Source organism: Penicillium chrysogenum (genome assembly GCF_028827035.1).
Source record: "Penicillium chrysogenum strain IBT 35668 chromosome Unknown utg000005l_segment0_segment0, whole genome shotgun sequence".
Taxonomy (NCBI): Eukaryota; Fungi; Ascomycota; class Eurotiomycetes; order Eurotiales; family Aspergillaceae; genus Penicillium; species Penicillium chrysogenum.
The window spans coordinates 6000012-6019598 of record NW_026622753.1 but is presented as its reverse complement, the minus strand read 5'-3'; the positions used below and the strand labels follow the sequence as shown (position 1 = coordinate 6019598).

General features: G+C 48.9%; 8 protein-coding genes across 8 annotated transcripts; 4 read left to right on the top strand and 4 right to left on the bottom strand.

The window, feature by feature from the left end:
• Nucleotides 1-2163: 2163 nt before the first annotated feature.
• Nucleotides 2164-2915, bottom strand: N7489_010676 (uncharacterized protein; the record flags this gene model as incomplete). Its single annotated transcript, XM_056716425.1, has 3 exons — nucleotides 2164-2599; nucleotides 2728-2815; nucleotides 2876-2915. The coding sequence occupies 3 exons, from the start codon at nucleotides 2913-2915 to the stop codon at nucleotides 2164-2166; spliced, it is 564 nt and encodes a 187-aa protein (XP_056564047.1).
• A 1173-nt stretch (nucleotides 2916-4088) lies between these two features.
• Nucleotides 4089-5263, top strand: N7489_010675 (NAD(P)H-dependent flavin oxidoreductase; the record flags this gene model as incomplete). Its single annotated transcript, XM_056716424.1, has 4 exons — nucleotides 4089-4131; nucleotides 4188-4270; nucleotides 4333-5061; nucleotides 5120-5263. The coding sequence occupies 4 exons, from the start codon at nucleotides 4089-4091 to the stop codon at nucleotides 5261-5263; spliced, it is 999 nt and encodes a 332-aa protein (XP_056564046.1).
• Nucleotides 5264-6324: 1061 nt separating this feature from the next.
• On the top strand, nucleotides 6325-7092 carry N7489_010674 (uncharacterized protein; the record flags this gene model as incomplete). The annotated part of the gene is made up of 1 exon (XM_056716423.1): nucleotides 6325-7092. The coding sequence occupies one exon, from the start codon at nucleotides 6325-6327 to the stop codon at nucleotides 7090-7092; it is 768 nt and encodes a 255-aa protein (XP_056564045.1).
• A 673-nt stretch (nucleotides 7093-7765) lies between these two features.
• On the bottom strand, nucleotides 7766-8309 carry N7489_010673 (hydrophobin family protein; the record flags this gene model as incomplete). Its single annotated transcript, XM_056716422.1, has 2 exons — nucleotides 7766-7822; nucleotides 7875-8309. The coding sequence occupies 2 exons, from the start codon at nucleotides 8307-8309 to the stop codon at nucleotides 7766-7768; spliced, it is 492 nt and encodes a 163-aa protein (XP_056564044.1).
• Nucleotides 8310-11274: 2965 nt separating this feature from the next.
• N7489_010672 (uncharacterized protein) lies at nucleotides 11275-13227 on the bottom strand (the record flags this gene model as incomplete). The annotated part of the gene is made up of 3 exons (XM_056716421.1): nucleotides 11275-12879; nucleotides 12934-13110; nucleotides 13168-13227. The coding sequence occupies 3 exons, from the start codon at nucleotides 13225-13227 to the stop codon at nucleotides 11275-11277; spliced, it is 1842 nt and encodes a 613-aa protein (XP_056564043.1).
• Nucleotides 13228-14790: 1563 nt separating this feature from the next.
• On the top strand, nucleotides 14791-15630 carry N7489_010671 (WW domain-containing protein; the record flags this gene model as incomplete). The annotated part of the gene is made up of 1 exon (XM_056716420.1): nucleotides 14791-15630. The coding sequence occupies one exon, from the start codon at nucleotides 14791-14793 to the stop codon at nucleotides 15628-15630; it is 840 nt and encodes a 279-aa protein (XP_056564042.1).
• An 840-nt stretch (nucleotides 15631-16470) lies between these two features.
• N7489_010670 (ankyrin repeat domain-containing protein) lies at nucleotides 16471-17296 on the top strand (the record flags this gene model as incomplete). The annotated part of the gene is made up of 2 exons (XM_056716419.1): nucleotides 16471-16723; nucleotides 16854-17296. 2 exons carry the CDS (start codon nucleotides 16471-16473, stop codon nucleotides 17294-17296), a joined length of 696 nt encoding a protein of 231 aa, XP_056564041.1.
• Nucleotides 17297-17536: 240 nt separating this feature from the next.
• Nucleotides 17537-19371, bottom strand: N7489_010669 (putative ceramide glucosyltransferase; the record flags this gene model as incomplete). The annotated part of the gene is made up of 2 exons (XM_056716418.1): nucleotides 17537-19085; nucleotides 19145-19371. The coding sequence occupies 2 exons, from the start codon at nucleotides 19369-19371 to the stop codon at nucleotides 17537-17539; spliced, it is 1776 nt and encodes a 591-aa protein (XP_056564040.1).
• Nucleotides 19372-19587: the final 216 nt, after the last annotated feature.

Genomic DNA, 19587 nt, shown 5'->3' with positions numbered 1-19587 from the left:
GGACAGGCAGTGTTGTTGAGACTGCTTGGTTACGGATATACGCAGCTGGAAAGCTCGGCTGAGGCACAAGTGGTTGGCTCGAACAATCCATGCCTCTCTGGACTGCAGAATAACGGCCCTGCTGTATCAGCGTACCCTGAGCTCTCCCCCTAGATTAGGCAAGAGACTGTCATGTACTGGGGGATAAAACGTGACCCACGTGTATTGGTATTGAGTCTTGTTCGGCCGTGCTCCATAGGTAGGCTTCCTTTTTCTCTTGTTGCCTCTTATGGTCGTTGGAAGCTTCTACGGCTTGCATATACATTCGTCTCACGACTAAGCAAATTCGCAACCCACAATGGGCATTGTGGAGACCTAGATAAAAGAACTGGGGTATGCGAATGACAGACATTTGATATTCGAAAGATCGTAAGGTTGAATGACACAAGAACACAAACTAGATGTTTGACGGCCTCGAATTCATATGAATACCTTTGAAAACAACACACGGCTGTTCAACCCAAACATTATTTAGTAAATAACATCGGATAATCAGCCAACGGCAAATAATCTAGAACAAACCTAGTGAAACAGAATTCATCAAGACGCTGCAAGAAACCGAAAGCTCAGACCGCTGGTGAAACTCCGCTGTCTGCAGTTGGTCCGGGGGAAAAGGATCTATAGCCGCCCATTGCGGATATTATACTATTTGCTTTTTCATGAATGCTAATATGTCTATTCGAGTGGATCTTCATCTAATTCCCGGTCGATGCTTGCTTCCGGGGAAATGAAAAGAAACGAAACCAAAATATAATATAATATTCACAACAGCGGGTGTCACCGTACTGTCTAACGGTTTATACATCAAGTCTTCAGGCGGGCCCTTGCAGACTCTACCGAGATATTTGATCTTCACGGATAGGAGCCATCTCCAAGGTCCACGGATAGCAACGGGAATATGGCTATCGCCAAACGGCTTCTTGTCTTGATCCTTGATTGGGATGTTCGACGGGATAGCGGTGTACGACTATGGATGACGCGACCTATTGCCCCAGGTAAACCTGAGTTCTAGAATCACTTAAATAGACGAGATGGACCTGTCCAGATTCCTAGTCTTCATCCTTGAGAACATCAGAGTACTCTGCCCTGTGTCCTTTGCCTGTCTTTCGTTGAATATCTATACTTCCTTTCTCTGTCAGTCCTGATTTGTGTGCTCCATTCTACTATATCCGCCTTCGTTTCGTGTCATTCGGATATCCAAATGGCTTTCAACGCTACTTTTGCCTATGGCTTCCAGCCCACCCCTTCATCGCCGGTCCAGGCATGCTATACCTCTGTGGGAAACATCCTGGCTTGTGATCACTCGGTGCAAGATCCTCCCTCACCACGACCTTTCCCACCCAATCCTCCTCCTAGTCCTGCTTAAATGGCAGTTGATTGGGGTTTTCTTTGTTTGGCGTTGAGGCGATATAGGGCAATAGGTGAGTGTTCTCTATGCAGCCATGTCAAATATATAGATCTACTAGGTAGATATATATCGGCATAGGTACTGGACCACATGAGCATCTACTAACTTACTTTACAGATCATACTCTTAAGGCATTTCAACCACGGTCTTTACAGCGGGGATGTGCAATGAAGGGCGACTAGGATATCATAATGCGATGTGTATCATTGTCAATGCAATATCAGTTGCAGGAAAAATGGCAAGGCCATGAGGAACATTGGAGCCTGAGGAGAGAAAATGAAGGTACAATGTGTGAGACTGAACTGTGAGAGTGAATATGGATTTCGAGGGGGTTATATACTTGAGGTGCTTTTCTCATTCGCATATCCACCGGGCAAAATAGCTTAATGAACTATACCAAGTCAGACCGGCTCATTTGTACATCGACACAAGTACAAACATCCAGAGGTAGACCAATAAAGTCTAGACACAACGAGGGTGAGCATGTAGGGTTTCAAACTCCAACATTAACATACTGTAGATTCAAATCGTGCAAGTAGTCTAGCTAGCCCAATCCGAACGCAATTCAAATGGAAATAAAAAATAAACAGCTGAACAGAAGAAAAAGAATCAGCGCCTTTTAAGCTTGCGCCAATTGACCAGATTCGTGTATATTTGAGAAAAAGTCACTTTAATAACACATAAGGAAATTCGGAGGTATGAGGTACGGAAACATTTTAAATCAAAGCAAGACCAACAGCACTAGCAATGCTGAGGCCAACCACAGTCCAGCCAGTCTTGATAATCACAGGGTTGGTGAGACCACGGCCAAGATCCCACATCAAATGGCGGATACCGTTCATGGCGTGGTAGGTGAAAGGAAGGGCCAGTGTGGTCTTGAGGAGGACCTTGGCCGCGAGAGGAAGAGCGCCCATGGCAGCGACCATGGAGGCCGATTCGAGGTGCCAACCAAGAGCGGGGGAGGCGAGGTAAGCGGTAGCCCAAATGTACAGGGTGCCGGAGAGAGCAACACCGGTGATACGGTGCAGGGAACTGCCGATCCAGCCGATCTGGGGCTTGTAGATGGTAAGGTGAGGAGCGATAGGGCGGTTAAGACGCTGCTTAACGAGGATCTGGCTGGGGTCCTCGGTCTTCGGAGTCGAAGTAACTTGTCTATAGACCAGTGTATGGTTAGTATGTTCTTCTGGCGATTGTGGATGACGTAGGATTTCGTGAGGGGCGCTGGATTCGAGGGTGGGCGAAACAATTGAAACTCGTTGTCTTAACGCTGGGTAACTGACCTCGTCTGAATATTCTTGCCGAGGGCAACGGCGACAGGGGAAGCGCCCATCATGGACGACCGCATAGCGAGCGGTTGCTGGACGGCAACTGTTCGGGGATAAGTTAGATCGCAAATTCGGACAGGGTAGGCATTGGGGGGTAACATACGCCGTCGCAGCGACTGCTGGGCAACCTTCTGAGAGAACATTGTGATTGCGGAGTTGAGATTGTTCTGTTTGATCAGGATAAGAAATCCCAAGTGGCTCGCGAACGATCGGAATCAACGGACGACCTCGGGTACGGGAGTGTTTAGTCACGGGACTGGCACCCGGTAGTCGGTGTCCGCCAATCAGATCGGATCTATTACCAGCCGGAGTATCGTTCTTCCCGACACGCTACTGCAGTCATGTGATCACCTCGCCTGTTTTCCCACTTTCTTCGGTCCGCAGCTCCCCTTTCTTTCTCTTCCTCAAGAGTCTCCGCTCACGTCGTCTACTGGTTTTGGCTGGGATGATGTCGTCGTTTGCTTTCCCTCACTGACTGCGGCTTTCTGTCGTGGACGCCGAGGGATCTCAAGGCTCTCAGAAGGAGAGTCCCGTCGTTAATCGCCCGTTCCACTCTACCAATGAGGGGAAGGGGTTTCATATCAGGGATACATACTGCATGTATCACATTACTTGATGCTTGTGGTTTTGCCAGGTTCTTTGGACATACTACAGTGATTCAAGTTTACGGCAACTGCTGAAATGCCTGCATTGGGTATGATGAAGCAAAATCTAGCTGAGACACTTATGCTTTTGCGAAGGTGCAATGTTCGCTCAAGTCTACAGCCCGCAATATATAATTCACAATGGATAAATCAAAGCAATGGTCTTTTTTTCCCTACTTGTATCTGCCCGTAAAACGCTTGTCAGCTGTAAAAGTCCCAGGTTGGAGATAGAGCCATTCCATTATAAGGTCATCAGTTCCTATCACATGTCAAGGGACCACGACATGTATGTATATTCTTTCCTTCACATCTGGGCTTGGTATTTGGTCCACAGGCCAATGTTTTGATCATTCACAAGCAGAATAAAGGGCTCTTGGACATGTGGCATATCTTAAGGTCGGCCTGCTCAGTAATCCAGAAATTGTGCCCCAGTGTAGGAGCCCAGATGCAACCTCGGCACCTCGGACCTTCCCCACAGCAGACAGGTCCGCGGCTGTAAGATCGGTTTATTATCTGGTCTTTCGTGATTCAAAACTATCTCTTGACTCTATACCTTCAGAAGCGAAGAAAGCAATCATACTCATGTTAGTATATCTGGTCCCTTGTTCAAGTTCCATGCTCTTCAAGTTATTGACTCCGCAATCATCAGATTAGATACCCCGACTAAACAAGATGCCTTTCAACACAGCCTTAACGCGAAAGCTCGGTATTCGAGGTGCGCCACGGGTACAGTATTCTGCAAATATTTCCAGCTGCTGATCATGGATATAGTGCCCGTCGTGCAGGGTGGTATGCAATGGGTTGGATACGCTGAGCTGGCCTCGGCTGTTAGCAACGCAGGCGGACTTGGACTTGTACGTCGTATACCTTTGAATGAAAGCCCTAACTGCATAAAATATCTAACACTACAATCCAGCTCACAGCCCTCACCCAACCAACCCCCGAAGACCTCCGCAAAGAAATCCGCAGATGCCGCACCATGACCAAATACCCCTTCGGAGTAAACCTGACCCTCCTCCCCTCCATGGTTCCCCCCGACTACGGCGCCTACGCCCAAGTAATCATCGACGAAGGAATCAAGATCGTCGAGACCGCCGGTAACAACCCAGGCCCCGTCATCACCCAGCTGAAGAAGGCCGGCACCATCATCCTGCACAAGTGCACGACCATCCGCCACGCCAAGGCCGCCGTCAAGCTCGGCGTGGACTTCCTTTCCATTGACGGCTTCGAGTGTGCCGGCCACGTCGGTGAGCACGATATCACCAACTTCATCCTTTTGAGCCGTGCGCGCCAGGAACTCGGCGTGCCGTTCATCGCTTCGGGTGGATTCGCCGATGGCCAGGGTCTTGCTGCTGCCCTGGCGCTCGGTGCGGAGGGTATCAACATGGGTACTCGCTTTATGAGCACTGTTGAAGCCCCCATTCACCAGAAGGTTAAAGAGGCTATCGTCGCGGCACAGGAGACTGATACCGCGCTTGTGCTGCGTCGGTGGAAGAATACCTCCCGCCTGTTCGCTAATAAGGTGGCTAAGGATGCATTGAAGGTTGAGCAGGAGAGTAAGACTGGCGAATTTAGCGAGGTTGGGCCTTATGTTAGCGGCAAGCGGGGTCGTCAGGTCTTCATTAACGGTGATGTTGATTTCGGCGTAAGTTACTTGCATGATTATGTATGTCTTGTGTTTGCTGACTCTTTTTGTCATACAGGTGTGGACTGCCGGTCAGGTTATTGGCTTGATTCACGACATCCCGACTTGTGAGGTCCTGCTCACCCGGATCGAGAAGGAGGCCCTGGAGGCGATGAGCCGGACCAGGTCTTTGTTTAGCGATGCTCCCTCTAGTAAGCTTTGAAGGGGGTTTTATGTTACAGATGTGATTTCAGTCCGTGTATTTAGCTTCTTATTGTTTGGAAAGATCCAATAGAATCACCTAGTTGGTGATATTTTTTGACCTGACTTTGTACATTTGCATGTTGAATAATATTATCTTCTCTTCACGTGAATCGTTCACGTCATTTCCGGTGCTAAAATAAGAGCCACCACACAAGGGGCTGGTCAACGGTCAATAATAAGCATTCCCGAGCGAGGGTCCGTGATATTGTATCAAGGATCAACACGGAACATGCAGATCCTCGGATACTCGGGCATTCCTTCGACTCCAACCTCCAACAACAATGACTAGAACGCAATGACGGAGTCTTTTTCCAAGCTAGACTCACCCCGGTAACTGCAATAAAAAAAGAATGAATGACATTTGCTCTCCGAACCCTCCAGGGCTGGGTCCCCTCATACAAGGACAAGAAGAGTGGAGACATCCTTGCATGAAATCGATACTCTGGGGAATTCTTGGAGAAGCTACATTTCCAGCCCGGATGATTGGCTCTGTCTCAGTTGTAGCTTCGGTTTCTTGATTGTGCTTCCTGCTGTCGCGGCCTTTGTGTATGATATCATTCACCATGATTGGTCTCTCCCCGGGCAACCCTTACCACTCACATATACCATCATGCTTGGTATGCTTTCACTTCCACTTCCACTTATACTATTTAGATGGTGAGGGGTAGAAGTTCTCGAGGTAAAAGGTAGATTTGACCCAGGTTAACATACGCAATCCAACTTCTCGAGCAAATAGACGATATCCCATTGTGTTGCACAGTAATACAGCCCAGCATTACCCCGTGAAGATCTAGATAACGACATACCTCGTCCAACGTGTCTCCAGCCCAGAACTGAACTCGAATTTGGTTTCTATCTATCCCTCCCGCAAATTAGCTACTCAATTTATATACCCCGAATCGCCTCTCTACCAGCTATTCCAAGCTCCATCAACAACAAAACCCCAACCCAATATCTATCTGCACCCACCACCTCAAACACAACCCCTCAGAAAGCAACTAGCAAAACACAAAATCCAAAATGGGCATCATATCCACCCTGACACGCTGCATGCGAAAAGCCCGCCTGTCCAAAAGACTCTCAACAACAAGCACCAAACTCCACGACGAAGACTCAAACGATCTAATCAAAACAACCTCCGAAACAGCCTCTCTGACCCGCACAAGCATGGACTCCACCTCAACAATGGTGCACCATTCGGTCCACGAACCAGTTCTGCCGTGCGAGTCGCCGGCGAACCGTATGCAGATCGGGACAGATAATGGGAATATGCGGACGTTGTTCGATGACGATAGTACTGCCAACCAGATGGATCGTCCGATTTTGAAATTGGATTGTCGGTCGCCTGTTGATGCGCCGAGGAAGGTACTTCAGGGGCCTCTGGAAGTGGGGAGGAATGGAAGTCTGAATAAAGCTACTGAGAACAAGGCTGCATGGGACAGACCTACAGAGGGTGCTGGTGGTTATACGGGAAAGGATACTTCGGGTTGTTCGTCTGCGACAACGGCCCAGAATGGCTTTGAACGTGAGAAAGGTGTGTCTGAGAAAAGGGATAAGAGGTCTATGTCGGCTTTGTTAAAGAGGCATTGTGGGCTGAATATCCCACGTTCGTCGATTTCGATTAAGACGTCGCGCAGTGTGCAGTCGCCGAGGGGGTTGGACTCTGCTGGGTTTACGGAGGAGGAGGGGTTGGTGGATAAGAGGGATGAGAAGTGGGTGGATGTGAGTTTGAATGAGAAGAAGAGGAATAGTGTATGGGGTGGTGTTGGGCTTGGGAGATTGTGGTAGAAGTTGGTTGGGGTGTCAGTTTGTATGTAAATAGTTCGCGTTGTAGTTGGAATGAAGGCAAAGTTGAAGATTTACGTTTCTTTGCTAAACAATGACTGGTAGAAGCTTGTGCCCACGGGGGAAGTTGATAAGAGCGAAGGCAGACAGAAAAGAAAAAAAGTCGTGGAGTGGGACGAGGGAAGGGTGAAGGTTGAGAATGGGTCACTAAAGGGGCAGAAATTCACTGCAAGGGATGTCGGACTACAAGAGACACAATGGTCAAAATAATGAAGTAGGATTGCACTCGAAGAACTTCTACTGATTCAGACCAATGATGATAATGCAAGCAAATCTAATGAATTAAAGTAATATATGCGAAAGAAACCCTAACCAAGACAGCAGCTGGGGGATTCCAATGCACAAAGCAACAAGCACACACACCACAAGGTGATAAGCAGAAAGCAAAACATTCTTCTTTCTCCGAGGGTGCCACACGACACAAGTTAAATGATACACGAGATGCGAAATGAACAGGACAATCTAACTAATCAAACGAAAGCCAAAAGCCTGCTTCCCATTCCCGAAATCGTTAACAGTCCACATCGCCAGCCATGTCGAACTCGGCACCAAGGTCCGAAGACCCGGCATGGTGACCGGTGCTTCTTGCATGATGCGAGAAAACAAAGCGAAGCGCTTAGAGGATGGAGCCAAGGGCAATGCAAGGGAGACCGACACCGATGAGGTCGGAGTTCTGCGAGATATGTTAGTGATGATCGAGAAAGAGTGCTAGTGGGAGTACTCACGGCGCTGGAAGGAGAGTTCTGGCAGCAGGCAATGTTCTGCTTGCACTTCTGGTTGACGAGGTCCTGGAGAGGGATACCAATGATGGGGATCTGGAGGTCGAGCTTGGAGCACTGGTCGAAGAGACCAAGGCCGTTGGCACCGGAGCCAGAGCCGATCAGGTTGCTGAGGGCACCGCCGAGCATGCCGGAGTTGATGTCGGTGGTGTCACCGGCGTAGGTGGCCTTGTTGCAGCAAGAAAGCTGGGCCTGGTCACCGCACTTGGCCTGAGCCTGCTTGACGGTCATGTTGTCGGGGACAGCGAAGCGAACGTCGGTGTTACCCTTGTTGCCGACACCGTTGCCGTTGCCAGCGCCACCGGCGTTGGGGCCACCAGGGGGAAGAGCGTAAGCGGTGGCAGCGAGGCCGAGGACAATAGCGGAGAGAGAGAACTGCATTGTGACGGTGGGTTTGGAATTGAACGAGAGAAGACTCGGAGAGTAGAGAAGATTGAAGAATAGAGAAGGAAAGCTTGAAAGAGAGTGATGCGGATGAAGAGAAAACTAACAGAGGGCGATGAATGACCTCGTCTTTATAGATTTGACTGGCGGTCTGTGAGTCTCCCTGACTGCATATTCCAGGGCCAAGTTGTTTTTGCTACCTACCAAGATCATCTCCAGTATGTTTTCGGAATGTAACTGGGAAGGAAAGGGAGATGAAGATCGCTCCACTATGCAGGGCCTGTAGACCAACGAGGGTGCACCTGTGGAGGTTCCTGGTATGGATCTACTTCCCAGGCTCTCACTTCATGTGACTAGGGAGAGCCCTGGCATTCCCTTGCCCTGGCTCATCAGCCCTCAGTCCGAGTGTCCACAGTTTGTCTGTAACGTTAGATGAAAACAGGTGTAATTCAGCTATGATATACTCAATGTTGATCTTTTTTGAACAGACCATATTAACCCATCAAACCAAATCAAAGTAAGCTTAAGCTCTTCCAAGTGGGTCTACGTTGTAAGGGCATACCTCTCTACTTCAACTTCCCACAGGGGCTTTTCTCCCTTTAGACTTTGTCTCTACACTTCGGGAGCTAAGGCATGCCACGCATACACTCATGGCAATCGTCTGACTCTGCTGAGGAGGCTGGGATTCTCCCTCTGAGTGGTCGAATCTCCCAATCTCCCATATGAGGGTCACCTGCAAGGGCGTCTACTGCACCTCGGACACTAAAGCTACGTAGGGAGATCTAAGACACTCCCTTCATTGTTTAATTTGTTTAATCTTAACCTGCGAGGAATTAGGGCGCCGGGATGGTGAGCACAGGGTAGTATCCCCGTGAAGTCTCCGATTGGGTGTATTGCCTTCCGATCATAATCTCGTCGATTACTACCAAGCTTCCCCCTGGCGGCTTCTCACAGGACCTGAATCAGTCCCGTTTTTATGGTCTGGGGTTATCAATATTGTCCCCTTCAATCAATCTATAGCAATGTTTCCCCTTGGTCTATACGTAGTCCGCATTACTAGTGTACTTTGGCTTTCAAATGTCGTCTCGTATCGCATTTTTGGGTCAAGCTTTTGGCAATATTGAGAATGATCGAGATCCTGCTAGACTCATTCTAATGTATATCGCAATTTTATCGCTAGGAGTTTTATCGACTATAGACACACTTGAGGATGATATGAGAATGTAGAAAATGACGCTTTGATGTCCTTTGCGGTGCCCAATAAGCATGATATAGTACCTCATTCTAGTTGAATGTCTGTTAAACAGTAGTCTAGCAGTTGAATCTAGAAGATAATTCCCAGAGTAGTGAAACTCCAGAAGTAGTGGGCTTACTGTCCACCACAACGCTGGTTGATGGTGGACCGGCAGTTCTAGTAGTCTTCATGAAATCAATATACCAAATCCTCATATTTCGATGCTGAATATATTTCTACTTTCCAATAAATGCTTCGTTTCTTTTAATTTACCCAATTAAAGTGGTATGGATTCTCTATTTGGACGTAGAGGTTTTAAATATATATCCTGAGGGGTTAAGGAGAGTATGACAGTTCCAGATATATATCCATAACACAACAGGTACATTTAGTTCAACGCATAACAATAAAGATATGTTGCAATTCTTTAACAAGTCCAATCTTACTATTCACGAAATTTGAATATTTAGTACACACCACTTGGTAAACCCGTATACCTGATAGTCCATGTTCGTGCAAACCAACCCGTCAAAACATTGCTCTCCTGACGCCTTCCACGTTTAATTAATCTGGAAAGTATTTCCACCGGTGCCATTAACCTTACTTTCCAAGGTCGGGATTGATCCAATCGATCCTTTCAGTTTTGATGAGGAGCCGCGGTCTCCAAATCGCCAAGGTACCCCAAGAAGCACGTCTTCGAACGCGGCTACTCTATTCTAGGGATGTACGGAGTACTAGACACAAGAGCTAGGGTGCCCGCAAGCTATATCTTTGTAAAACATCTACTTATCCGACAAATCTGTGCGGCTATCTTGATTCAAGCAATAAATAGTCCTCGTGAGATACCAAGGGAACAGATCTGAAGGCGCATCTCTCGAGAAATTCTCCAATCCCGAAAGGAATCGTCTCACAACGTCTTCGAGGGCATAGGGACATTCCTATATGACCGGACACGAGAAGCCAGCAAGAGATTTCTCATCTGGGAAATTGAAATATCGACCGCCTAAGTTTTCATTCGTGTTGAACTCCTTTGTCGGGTCCCCCTTGTTCAACGTACCACGTGGAGTCTTCCTTCACAACCCCGGTTCTGTAAAGGCTGAGCAAGTTCTGGTCGACATTGGAATCTATAGCAGCTCTATGCGCTATTATGTGACCAACTTCCTAGACTAATAGAGAAGCAAGCGGAAGGATATCTCGATTGACTCGCTCGCTTCGGTGAGCTCCCTTGCATAACTCTTTTCGTTTCACCCTTTCACACTCTGAGTCTAGAGTGCGGAAGCCTGTCTAAACTCGGGTTTGAAGAATTAATTACAAGGAAAACTCAGAAAGCGTAGAGAAGAGACGGCGAAAGTCGAAATAAAAGATATGTGCGAGACTGATCTTTTGGATGAGAAAGACTATGGGCAGGATGTAGTCAGTCATAGGAACATTAGAAGTTATTTGCTGTCCGGTAAGATGCAAATCTGCAGGGATGGTATACAACTATGCAAAGGGAGTTAATTTAAATATGTGAAATTAAATAGCCCGATTTGCTTCCAATGTCACGTCAAAGTCAGTCTTCGAGAATAAACAGATCATGTATATAGTTACTCTAATTATCCCCAGAAAGTAAACATTAATCAGATCGAGCTATGGTGCGCATTGACTTGCAATCAATACATGCAACGGAACAAATAGTGATCGTAGTGAAGGGAAGTTCGTCTTCTCAGGATTTGGACAAGAAGATTACTAGAATAAAAGCGCCAAAAGGACAATACCAAAAGCCCAGAAATTACACAGAGGTAGTTTCGACCCAACGTTGCCGTAAATGACAGTTTCAGTTGGCTTGGATGCTGTGGGCTTGGAGATAGTCGTCTTGGGAGCAGTCGGTGTAATATTAGATGTGGTGTGGGTTTTGCAGCTAGTTGTCATCTTGGAGGACGACGCGTGCGCATGGTGGCCGGTCTTAGAAGGAGGACTGGCAGTAGTAACGACTACCAGATCCACAGAGGTTGTAGAGGAACAAGTGACCGTGCTGAACCCAACGAGCGGAACTGTTGCCGTATGGGAGGCCCAGCTGATGGTGGTACAAGGAGCCTGGGGGACGGACGTGGCTACACCAACAGTCTCAACGAATGTACGCGTATTGCTGGTGATTTGAGGAACAGCAGTGGTCTTAGGAGCGGGGTCCGAAGTAGTGCAGGTTGTAGCGATATCTACAATAGCAGGGTTCTCCGGCACGAAGGGGGCGCAGATACCAGCGAAGAAAGCAAGGGCGGAATCTTCCTCCTTCTTGGAGGTGCTCCAGGCCCGAATGCATCCCCTAACTTTGTCCGTGAACTCAGTGGATGGACAGAAGCATGAGGCGTCGCTGTTGGAGTTGCACTTTGGAATGGAGAGCCATGTGTTGAGACACTTGGGCACCACGTTGGGGCAGGGCGCAGTAATAGCAGGTGGACTGGGCACGGTGGCGGTCGTGGTGCTGATGGAGCTCGTGATCGGGGGATGCGAATGCTCAATACGAGATGATGTTGTGCTAGGTTCCGTTTCCACAGGCTTAGAAGGACAGATTGTGGTTGACAACGGATATGTTGAGGTAACGAATACAGTCGAATGACCAGGGCAGTTAGTGACTGTCGGTGCACATTTGGTGATGGTGATCTCCTCAGTAGTCCAGACTGTGGAAGTCGTCATCCGCTGGGAAGAGTGGCTAGTAGTCGGGGGATCCGAATGACCGTGAGGAGATGTTGTGCTAGGTTTAGTTTCCACGTGAGTAGACGGGCAGACTGTGGTTGACAATGGATATGTAGAGGTAACCAAAACAGTCGAATGACCAGGGCAGTTAGTGACTGTCGGTGCACATTTGGTGACAGTGATCTCCTCGGTAGTCCAGACCGTGGACGTCGTCATGTGCTGGGTAGAGTGGCTAGTCGTAGAAACCTCCTGTGATGTCCAATGGAAAGGAGGCAGGGAGGTAGTCGAGGTCGGACTGGGCTCAGTGTGAGAGTGGGAAGGGACAAGGACAGTGTGACCTGGCGGCTTGGTTCCAGTGGAACAGTCAAAGTCGATCTGATGGATCTCTAGATCACAATCGCCGAACTTGCTCTTTTCGGGGAGCGTGAACTCAACTGAGACAGCACCGCCACACTGGTCGTTGGCGACATCAGTTCCCCTGTACCAGCTCGAAGTGACATGGTGACAGGAAGAACCATCGGGCATCTTGTAGATGATGAAGACATCAGTGTCCCGGGAAGTTGAAAGATGGAAGTTTCGGATCGAGAATGGAGCATCAGCGGCGGAAATCTTGATTGTCCAGTTATTGTCACGAGAGAGCTTTCCCCCAAGACAAGTGCCCTTCAACGAGTTAGAATCAAGAGCCTTTTAGAAGTGCAACTGTCAATGACATACCCCGTAACTAGATCCCTGACAGCCATTCTTGGGCTCGAGCCCAACGAAGTGGAAGCCCTCAAAGCTCCAATTGTCACCATTTCCGAGCTCAGACAAGTCAAAGCCTTTCCGCTGAACGTCCGAGCACTGATTGTCGGTATTGTCTGGACTGGTGTAGCAGACGTCGGTACCCCACCACTAAGAAATCCCCAAGTCAGGCCAGTGTGGTTCGGGTTGCAGAAGGGATGTACTCACAAGGCCTGCTGGATGAGCTAGCGCAGCACCAAACAGCGCAAGAAGAGCAATTGCCTTCATAATGGGCAAAGCTGTATTAGTTGAAGCCAGCAATTAAATATGATATTAAATGAGCGAATGACGCTTGTGCTAAGCGTGGGTCTAAAAAAGAACGAAAATGAGAGACGATATTGGCGAAGTTTGTCGACTGGGTGTTGGATGGCGAGCATCAAACAGAGCCAGGACATGGTCCCTTTTAACTTCGAACATATACAGAAGAAATATTCCCTACTCAAGTTGTGATATCAACAGACCTGAAAGTAGAAAAGAATGTCAGCCACTTGGATACAGGAATTCGCGATTAATCCAATGGTGGGAGCCCAAAACCATCGTGAAGCAGTCGATTTAACTGAAGTCAGGCAATTCACATCGTTGTAGTTCAAGGGATCGGCGCAGGGGGAACATTCCAGAGGTATCGACCCCGAAAGACCAATTAGAACAGTCGGTAACTGTACCCGAGCTATAGGGCTCGCTCGGAATACCCCAAAGGTTCAAAGGGTTGGCAAATCAAGCAAGGAGCTACATCTGGCTGCTTAGAAAGATATACTCAGGTTAGAACAATAGTGCCCTATAGTGTATCGCTCGGGAGACTTCCCTGGTTTTCAAATGGGCTAAATGGCACTACGAAAGATTTCATAATAACCCATGATGTATCAGTATCTATGCTTGGATACTAAACCTACCCATAGTATGTGGATATATAGATCGCACGCGAGGGTTAAGCTGAAAGTTTCCACCTTTGCTTCGGAGTTCCTATGTATGAAGAATTTCTTAGCTTCCAATCGTTGGTCTATCGTACTACCAAAGCCTGTATCTCTCGTTTGTTGCATTGGTCTTCACGAGGCGTTAAAACATGTGGAAGAGATCTAGAATCGGAAGAGCCGACTACATACATTCCTGCTCGCGCATTCCACCAGACAGTTGCCTAACAAGTTACCATTGATCCAATTCCCATGTTAATTGTACCACGTCAAATAAACCGAGACCAAAGTTCAACACAGAAGCTCGTTGTTGACTACGCAGGAAGCTCCATAGAGAACTTATGAGGAGGGGAGAGAAGGGGACGCACCGTAGCATGTTCATCTTCATGAGAATAAGCTGCTGAGATACTGATCTGGGCGCATAACTGGAACTTAGTCTAAAGATACAACAGGATCATAATGGTGAACAGGTCAACGTAACCAATGCTAAAAAAGGTCTTCCACGAAGTGCTAGATAGGAAGGTGTTGAAGACTGAAAATGTCGAGGTGATCTTGAGGCTAGGTGGTCTTGAGGCTACATGCTACCAGGGAGATGAAGGAGGAAGAGAAGTGTGATAATGAATCTATGGAAAGGAGGCTGAGCCTCTGGGAATGACAAACGAGACAAACGAGACAAACTAAGCAAATGCTCAGGTGTAAAATGGATGTATACTTTTGCGCTAACTCTAAATGGGTTAACGCAATACTTGCTTTATTTAGGTAGGCGGTGAAGTTAAAATGCCCCGCACGGACCCTCTGTTTCGACTGGGTAGATCGCATCCTCCGATCTCTTTCTCTTTTGTTATATCACCTTCTACAGGAATCATTGCTTTCATTGCCCAGTATGTCTGCCTCACCCGAAGCATTGGCATCTGCTCCAGCAGAGCGCGCCAGCGCCTCACCAATCCCTGCTTCGTCGGGCCTTGATACGGAAGCCAAGCGTGACATCGACAGCCAGAAAGACCAGGTGGAAAATAACGAAGAGCCCCAACCGACTGAAGAACCGGAGACCCATTCATCCAAGTCGCAAGCCGATGAACCTGAGCAAGATGAAGAGACATCTGCACCACCACTCCCCGATGAAGTCCCACCGCCACTTCCCGCCGAGGCTCCGCCTGCAAAGGTCGAGGACGATGGATGGGAACCTGCATGGGACGCCACCGCAGGGGCATATTACTTTTACAACCGCTTCACTGGAGTTTCACAGTGGGAAAACCCCCGCGTGCCGCAGGCCCCAGCAGTCCCAGCAGCACCGGGCACAGAAGACAGCACCCAAAGCGCAGTTCCCAAAAAAGCGCCAGTACTTGGTGGCTACAATCCGGCGATTCATGGAGATTATGACCCCACCGCACCGTATGCGCAATACCACGAAGAGCCAGAACAGCCCGCGAACGCAGCCGTTTTCGACCCCTCCGCAGCATATGCAGCTACCGGCACATTTAATCGTTTCACTGGACGATGGCAAGCTGCAACAATTACTCCGGAAAACCACAACGATGAGAACAAGTCTCGACGACAGATGAATGCTTTCTTCGACGTTGATGCCGCGGCAAACAGCCATGACGGCCGGAGCTTGCGCGCAGAGCGCAGTGCTAGGAAGTTGACAAAGCAAGAGTTGAAGCAGTTCAAGGAGAAGCGTCGCGAGAAGAAAGAGGAGAAACGGCGGGCTTGGCTCAGGGATTAGGGGTCTGTGGCTATTTGTTTGAGTTCTGGAGGGAGGGGGGTTGTTTGATGTATTCTCTCGTTCCCACGGGTCGCATTGCCATTTCGGAGCTTTTTGATACCATCTCACTGGATGTGGGACTCGGCGTTTGAGCTTATTTGATTGTTTTTCTCGGCGTTCTGCCTTGCATGTGGATAGAGGCAGACTCCCTGTCTTCTCTATCCACGATTGAGCAAAATTATTGTACAATGTAGCAATGTATCATCACAGGTATTGTCTCAAAATGAGACCATCTTAGTAATTTGAATCCATACATCTGCCCGTAGTGATTAGCACCGACGTTCACTTGACGACTTGTATTTGTACTGTTCCAAGACTGATAGCCCACTATCAGTCACATGACCCGCGATATCAAATTATTTTTTGCTGCGATCGCTTCATTTGCTGCCGGGATACTCTACGCTAGGAAGCAAAGAACTGAAAGTAAAGGTATGAATAAGCTTACTTCCTGTTAACTGGCTCCAAATTTTGGAAAAACACCTTGAACACCGATTCCCATTTTGTGGCTGGACCTTGTTCCTTGACGTTGAAACGCTTATCAACGAATTGCATGAATATATCGCGGGAGATGCTGTCGAACTATGCAAAAACCCCAATTTCTCCAGTCCTTTGTGATTTTACACCTATCATATCCTTTCTTTTCTTATTACTCGTCTTGTCATCTTGCAATCCTGAATACCGACCTATCCTGAGACCTATTACTGACACCCCACTCCAGCTTAATCAAATAAAGTGGGATATCAAAACCAACCCCACCAAAAGAAGACAAAGATAATATCAAACCCTGGTTCATCATACATCATGTCCGCTTCCACGACATCACAGGCAAAGCCTTCAGTGCCAATCGCACTCTCTGCTGATGCAGTCGACGATCTGATCTATGACGCCCGAGCAGGCGACCTCGAGGCCCTAAACGAGGACATCGCCAACCTGGCCAGCCAACACAGCTGCAACGAGTCCCAGATCGTGGCATCTGCCATCGACATGGCAGATGAAAGCGAAGGCGGCTCGGGATCCTGTGTTCTGCACTTCCCCGCCGCGAATGGAAACTCCGGTATGTCAAGAAAGATTTGACATGACTTGGTTGTTTTCTACATTTCATGTCATGTCAAATATTTCTGTTTTTCCTCTTTATTTATCTTTATCCCCACCTCTTTATTGTGTGCATTACTAACACCGCCCAGAAATCCTTAAAACTCTCCTCCAAAAGCTGTCATCCGCAGACGCTGCCCAGCGCGTCGCGTTCGTCAACCACCGCAACAACTCTGGCAACACGCCCTTGCACTGGGCTGCGCTTAACGCGCACCTGGAATGCGTCAAGGCGCTTGTCGAAGCTGGTGCAGACCTTGAGGTTAAGAACGATGCTGGCCACGATGCCGTCTTCCTGGCTGAGCGGACGGCGTGGACTGCTGGCCAGGGTGACGATGCTGAGGGTGCTCAGGGCGATGATGCTCAGACCCAGGAGATTGAGATGACTATTGGTGAGAATGAGGGTGAGGATAAGCCTGCTGAGAGTGCTGGTGAGATGTCTGTGGGCAGACAGGTTGTTGAGTGGCTCCTGGCTTCGGATAACGCCGCTAGTTTGGAGAAGGGGGCTACTGAGGGTGAGGCTAGTGGATCTGCTTGATATATACCGAGGTGGGATGACAGCGCTTTTTTGCAGAAAGGATTGAAGAAAAGTTTAAGATTTCACGCATAGAATTGGAGATACGGGTACTTTCTTTTCTTGCATATGTTGTTTGTTAATGTCTATATTAATGCATTTGATTCTATTCATCCTAAGATTACATTGGAAGACCCCGCAGGCCTCGGAATGTTGCTCTAGTACATATACATAATGTTCGTATGTTCTCGTCTACACATCAATTCAATCACTGCGGACCTTGCCCGCTACCGCTCCGGTAGAAGACGAAACCTCCACAGGTGGTGGAGTAGAAGGGCCGATCTCCCGAACTTTCGCATCGAAGCCGACCTTAAAGCGCCGGTCCCGCCAGACGACAGTCACACCGCCATACACCGCCATGATCCAGATGGGCAGGGCCAGCAGTTCGCGGCCCAGCCAGGCGGCAAACCACTGCATGAACGGGCGACGGGTAGCCTGGGATGATCGGTAGCGTTGGGGCCGAGCAAAAGCCGGAGTATCCTCGTCCAATTCGACGCATTTTCCGGAATGCAGCTTGATATACAGTGTCCAATCGACCAGGATCCAGAAGACCATGCCAAGTGCGAACAAGCCAAAGAATGCACCCCACGTTCCAAGGTGGCAGGCAAATTGCATGCCATTCCGCTCGAGATACGGCGCCAGAGCAGTGGTAATGCCCCAGGCACCATAGAGTGTGCATAGGAATGACTCGGTGCCTGGTTCGACAAGTGTAGCGAGTAGAACGGTAAATTTGCGGACTCGCAGCCATCGGATACGACGGGCAATGTAGGCCGGCACGCTCATGTTGGCGACAGGTTGGATAGCCATGTCACCAAAGACCATAGCGTGCTTGCCCCAACGCTCGCGGAGCTCTTTCTCTTCCCGCACCTGCTTCTTCCACAGCAGATCACCGATCAGATGGTCCTCGCAGATGTTGTCGGAGAAGAAATCGATGCCGGGATTGCGAGTCTGCGGTTCGGAGGCCGACGGACGGGTGAGATAGTCAAGATGGGAGCGGCGGAACATGTTGGATTTTCCCACGATGCACGGCGCAACGAGAACCGTGTTGATCGCGGTGTACATTTTGGCGTGCGCGGAGGACAGGAACAGCTCTTCCAAGCGACCGCCTCCAGTCGCGATCATGGCTGCAGGCCCATCCTCCGGACGGACGGATGGCATCGCTGCAGCCGCTGCATTAGCACCCGTGCCTTCCGGGTTGGCATCTAGGAGCGCCTGCCGCTCTTCACGAAGGTTGCTATCTCCGGTCACATCCACTGCCACAGGCAGATGGTGCACGAACTTGTATTTCTTGCTCGATGAGGGTCCAGTCCCGCACAGCCTGTCCACCATCCGGGCACAGACTCCCTTTCCGACCCAGACATTGCAGTCAATGATCCAGACAATATCTCCTTTCGCTTCACGGTATGCGCGGCTCATATTCCGGATCTTGGGATTCGGTCCGAGCGTGTACGTATTGTTGCCATCTTGCTGCAAGAGCGGATCTTCCTGTTCGACGAAAATGCACGCGTCGACATGGGGGAAATCGGTGATTAGTTTGCAAAGGGTAGAGTAGGCCGGATCGGCGCGCGTCGCTACACAGAGCCGAATGCTGAGCTTTTCGCGCGGGTAGTCCTGTCGAAAGGTGGCAGCGAGGCAGTCATAGAGGTGCGGCTCGAGGCCCTTGACAGGCCGGATGGCGGTGACGTGCGGTACGTCGGAGACGGAGGCTTTCGTTAGCCGTGACCGATGTGGCTTGCTGAGGAAGTATTTCCATCTGAGCAGAAGGAATTGAATTAGCGGTATGCCATTTTGAGAAAGTAGGCCGAATCATACATCTGAAAATATCCCAGGCCGCAAACTCCCAGTATGAATGTATACCAGATCAAGGCAATCCAACCGATCGCGACGGACACGTATAGCGAGCCATCGTCAGACCTGCGAAGGAGGAACGAAAAGGTAGGCTTTAGCATGGGACACAAAGGAAAAGCAACATAGAAGCAGATGAGAATGACATTCTGAGGGAGAAGGAGAAGCAGCAATTGGATGTGGGTGGATTTCATTTCGGCAGTTGGCTGTCTCCGCCCTCACAAGCTGCAAGACTTGCATTGGACCAACCAGAGGGCATCTCTTTTCCGACACTATAAATAATGCGACGTACCAAAGTAGCTGCCTACTCGGAACCTCCGGATGTAAAGGAAAGTACTTATGTAGTTAAATTGTAGTAATTATGGCTATTTGTTTATTGTCGAATGTCAACATGAAGGAAAGTGATCAAT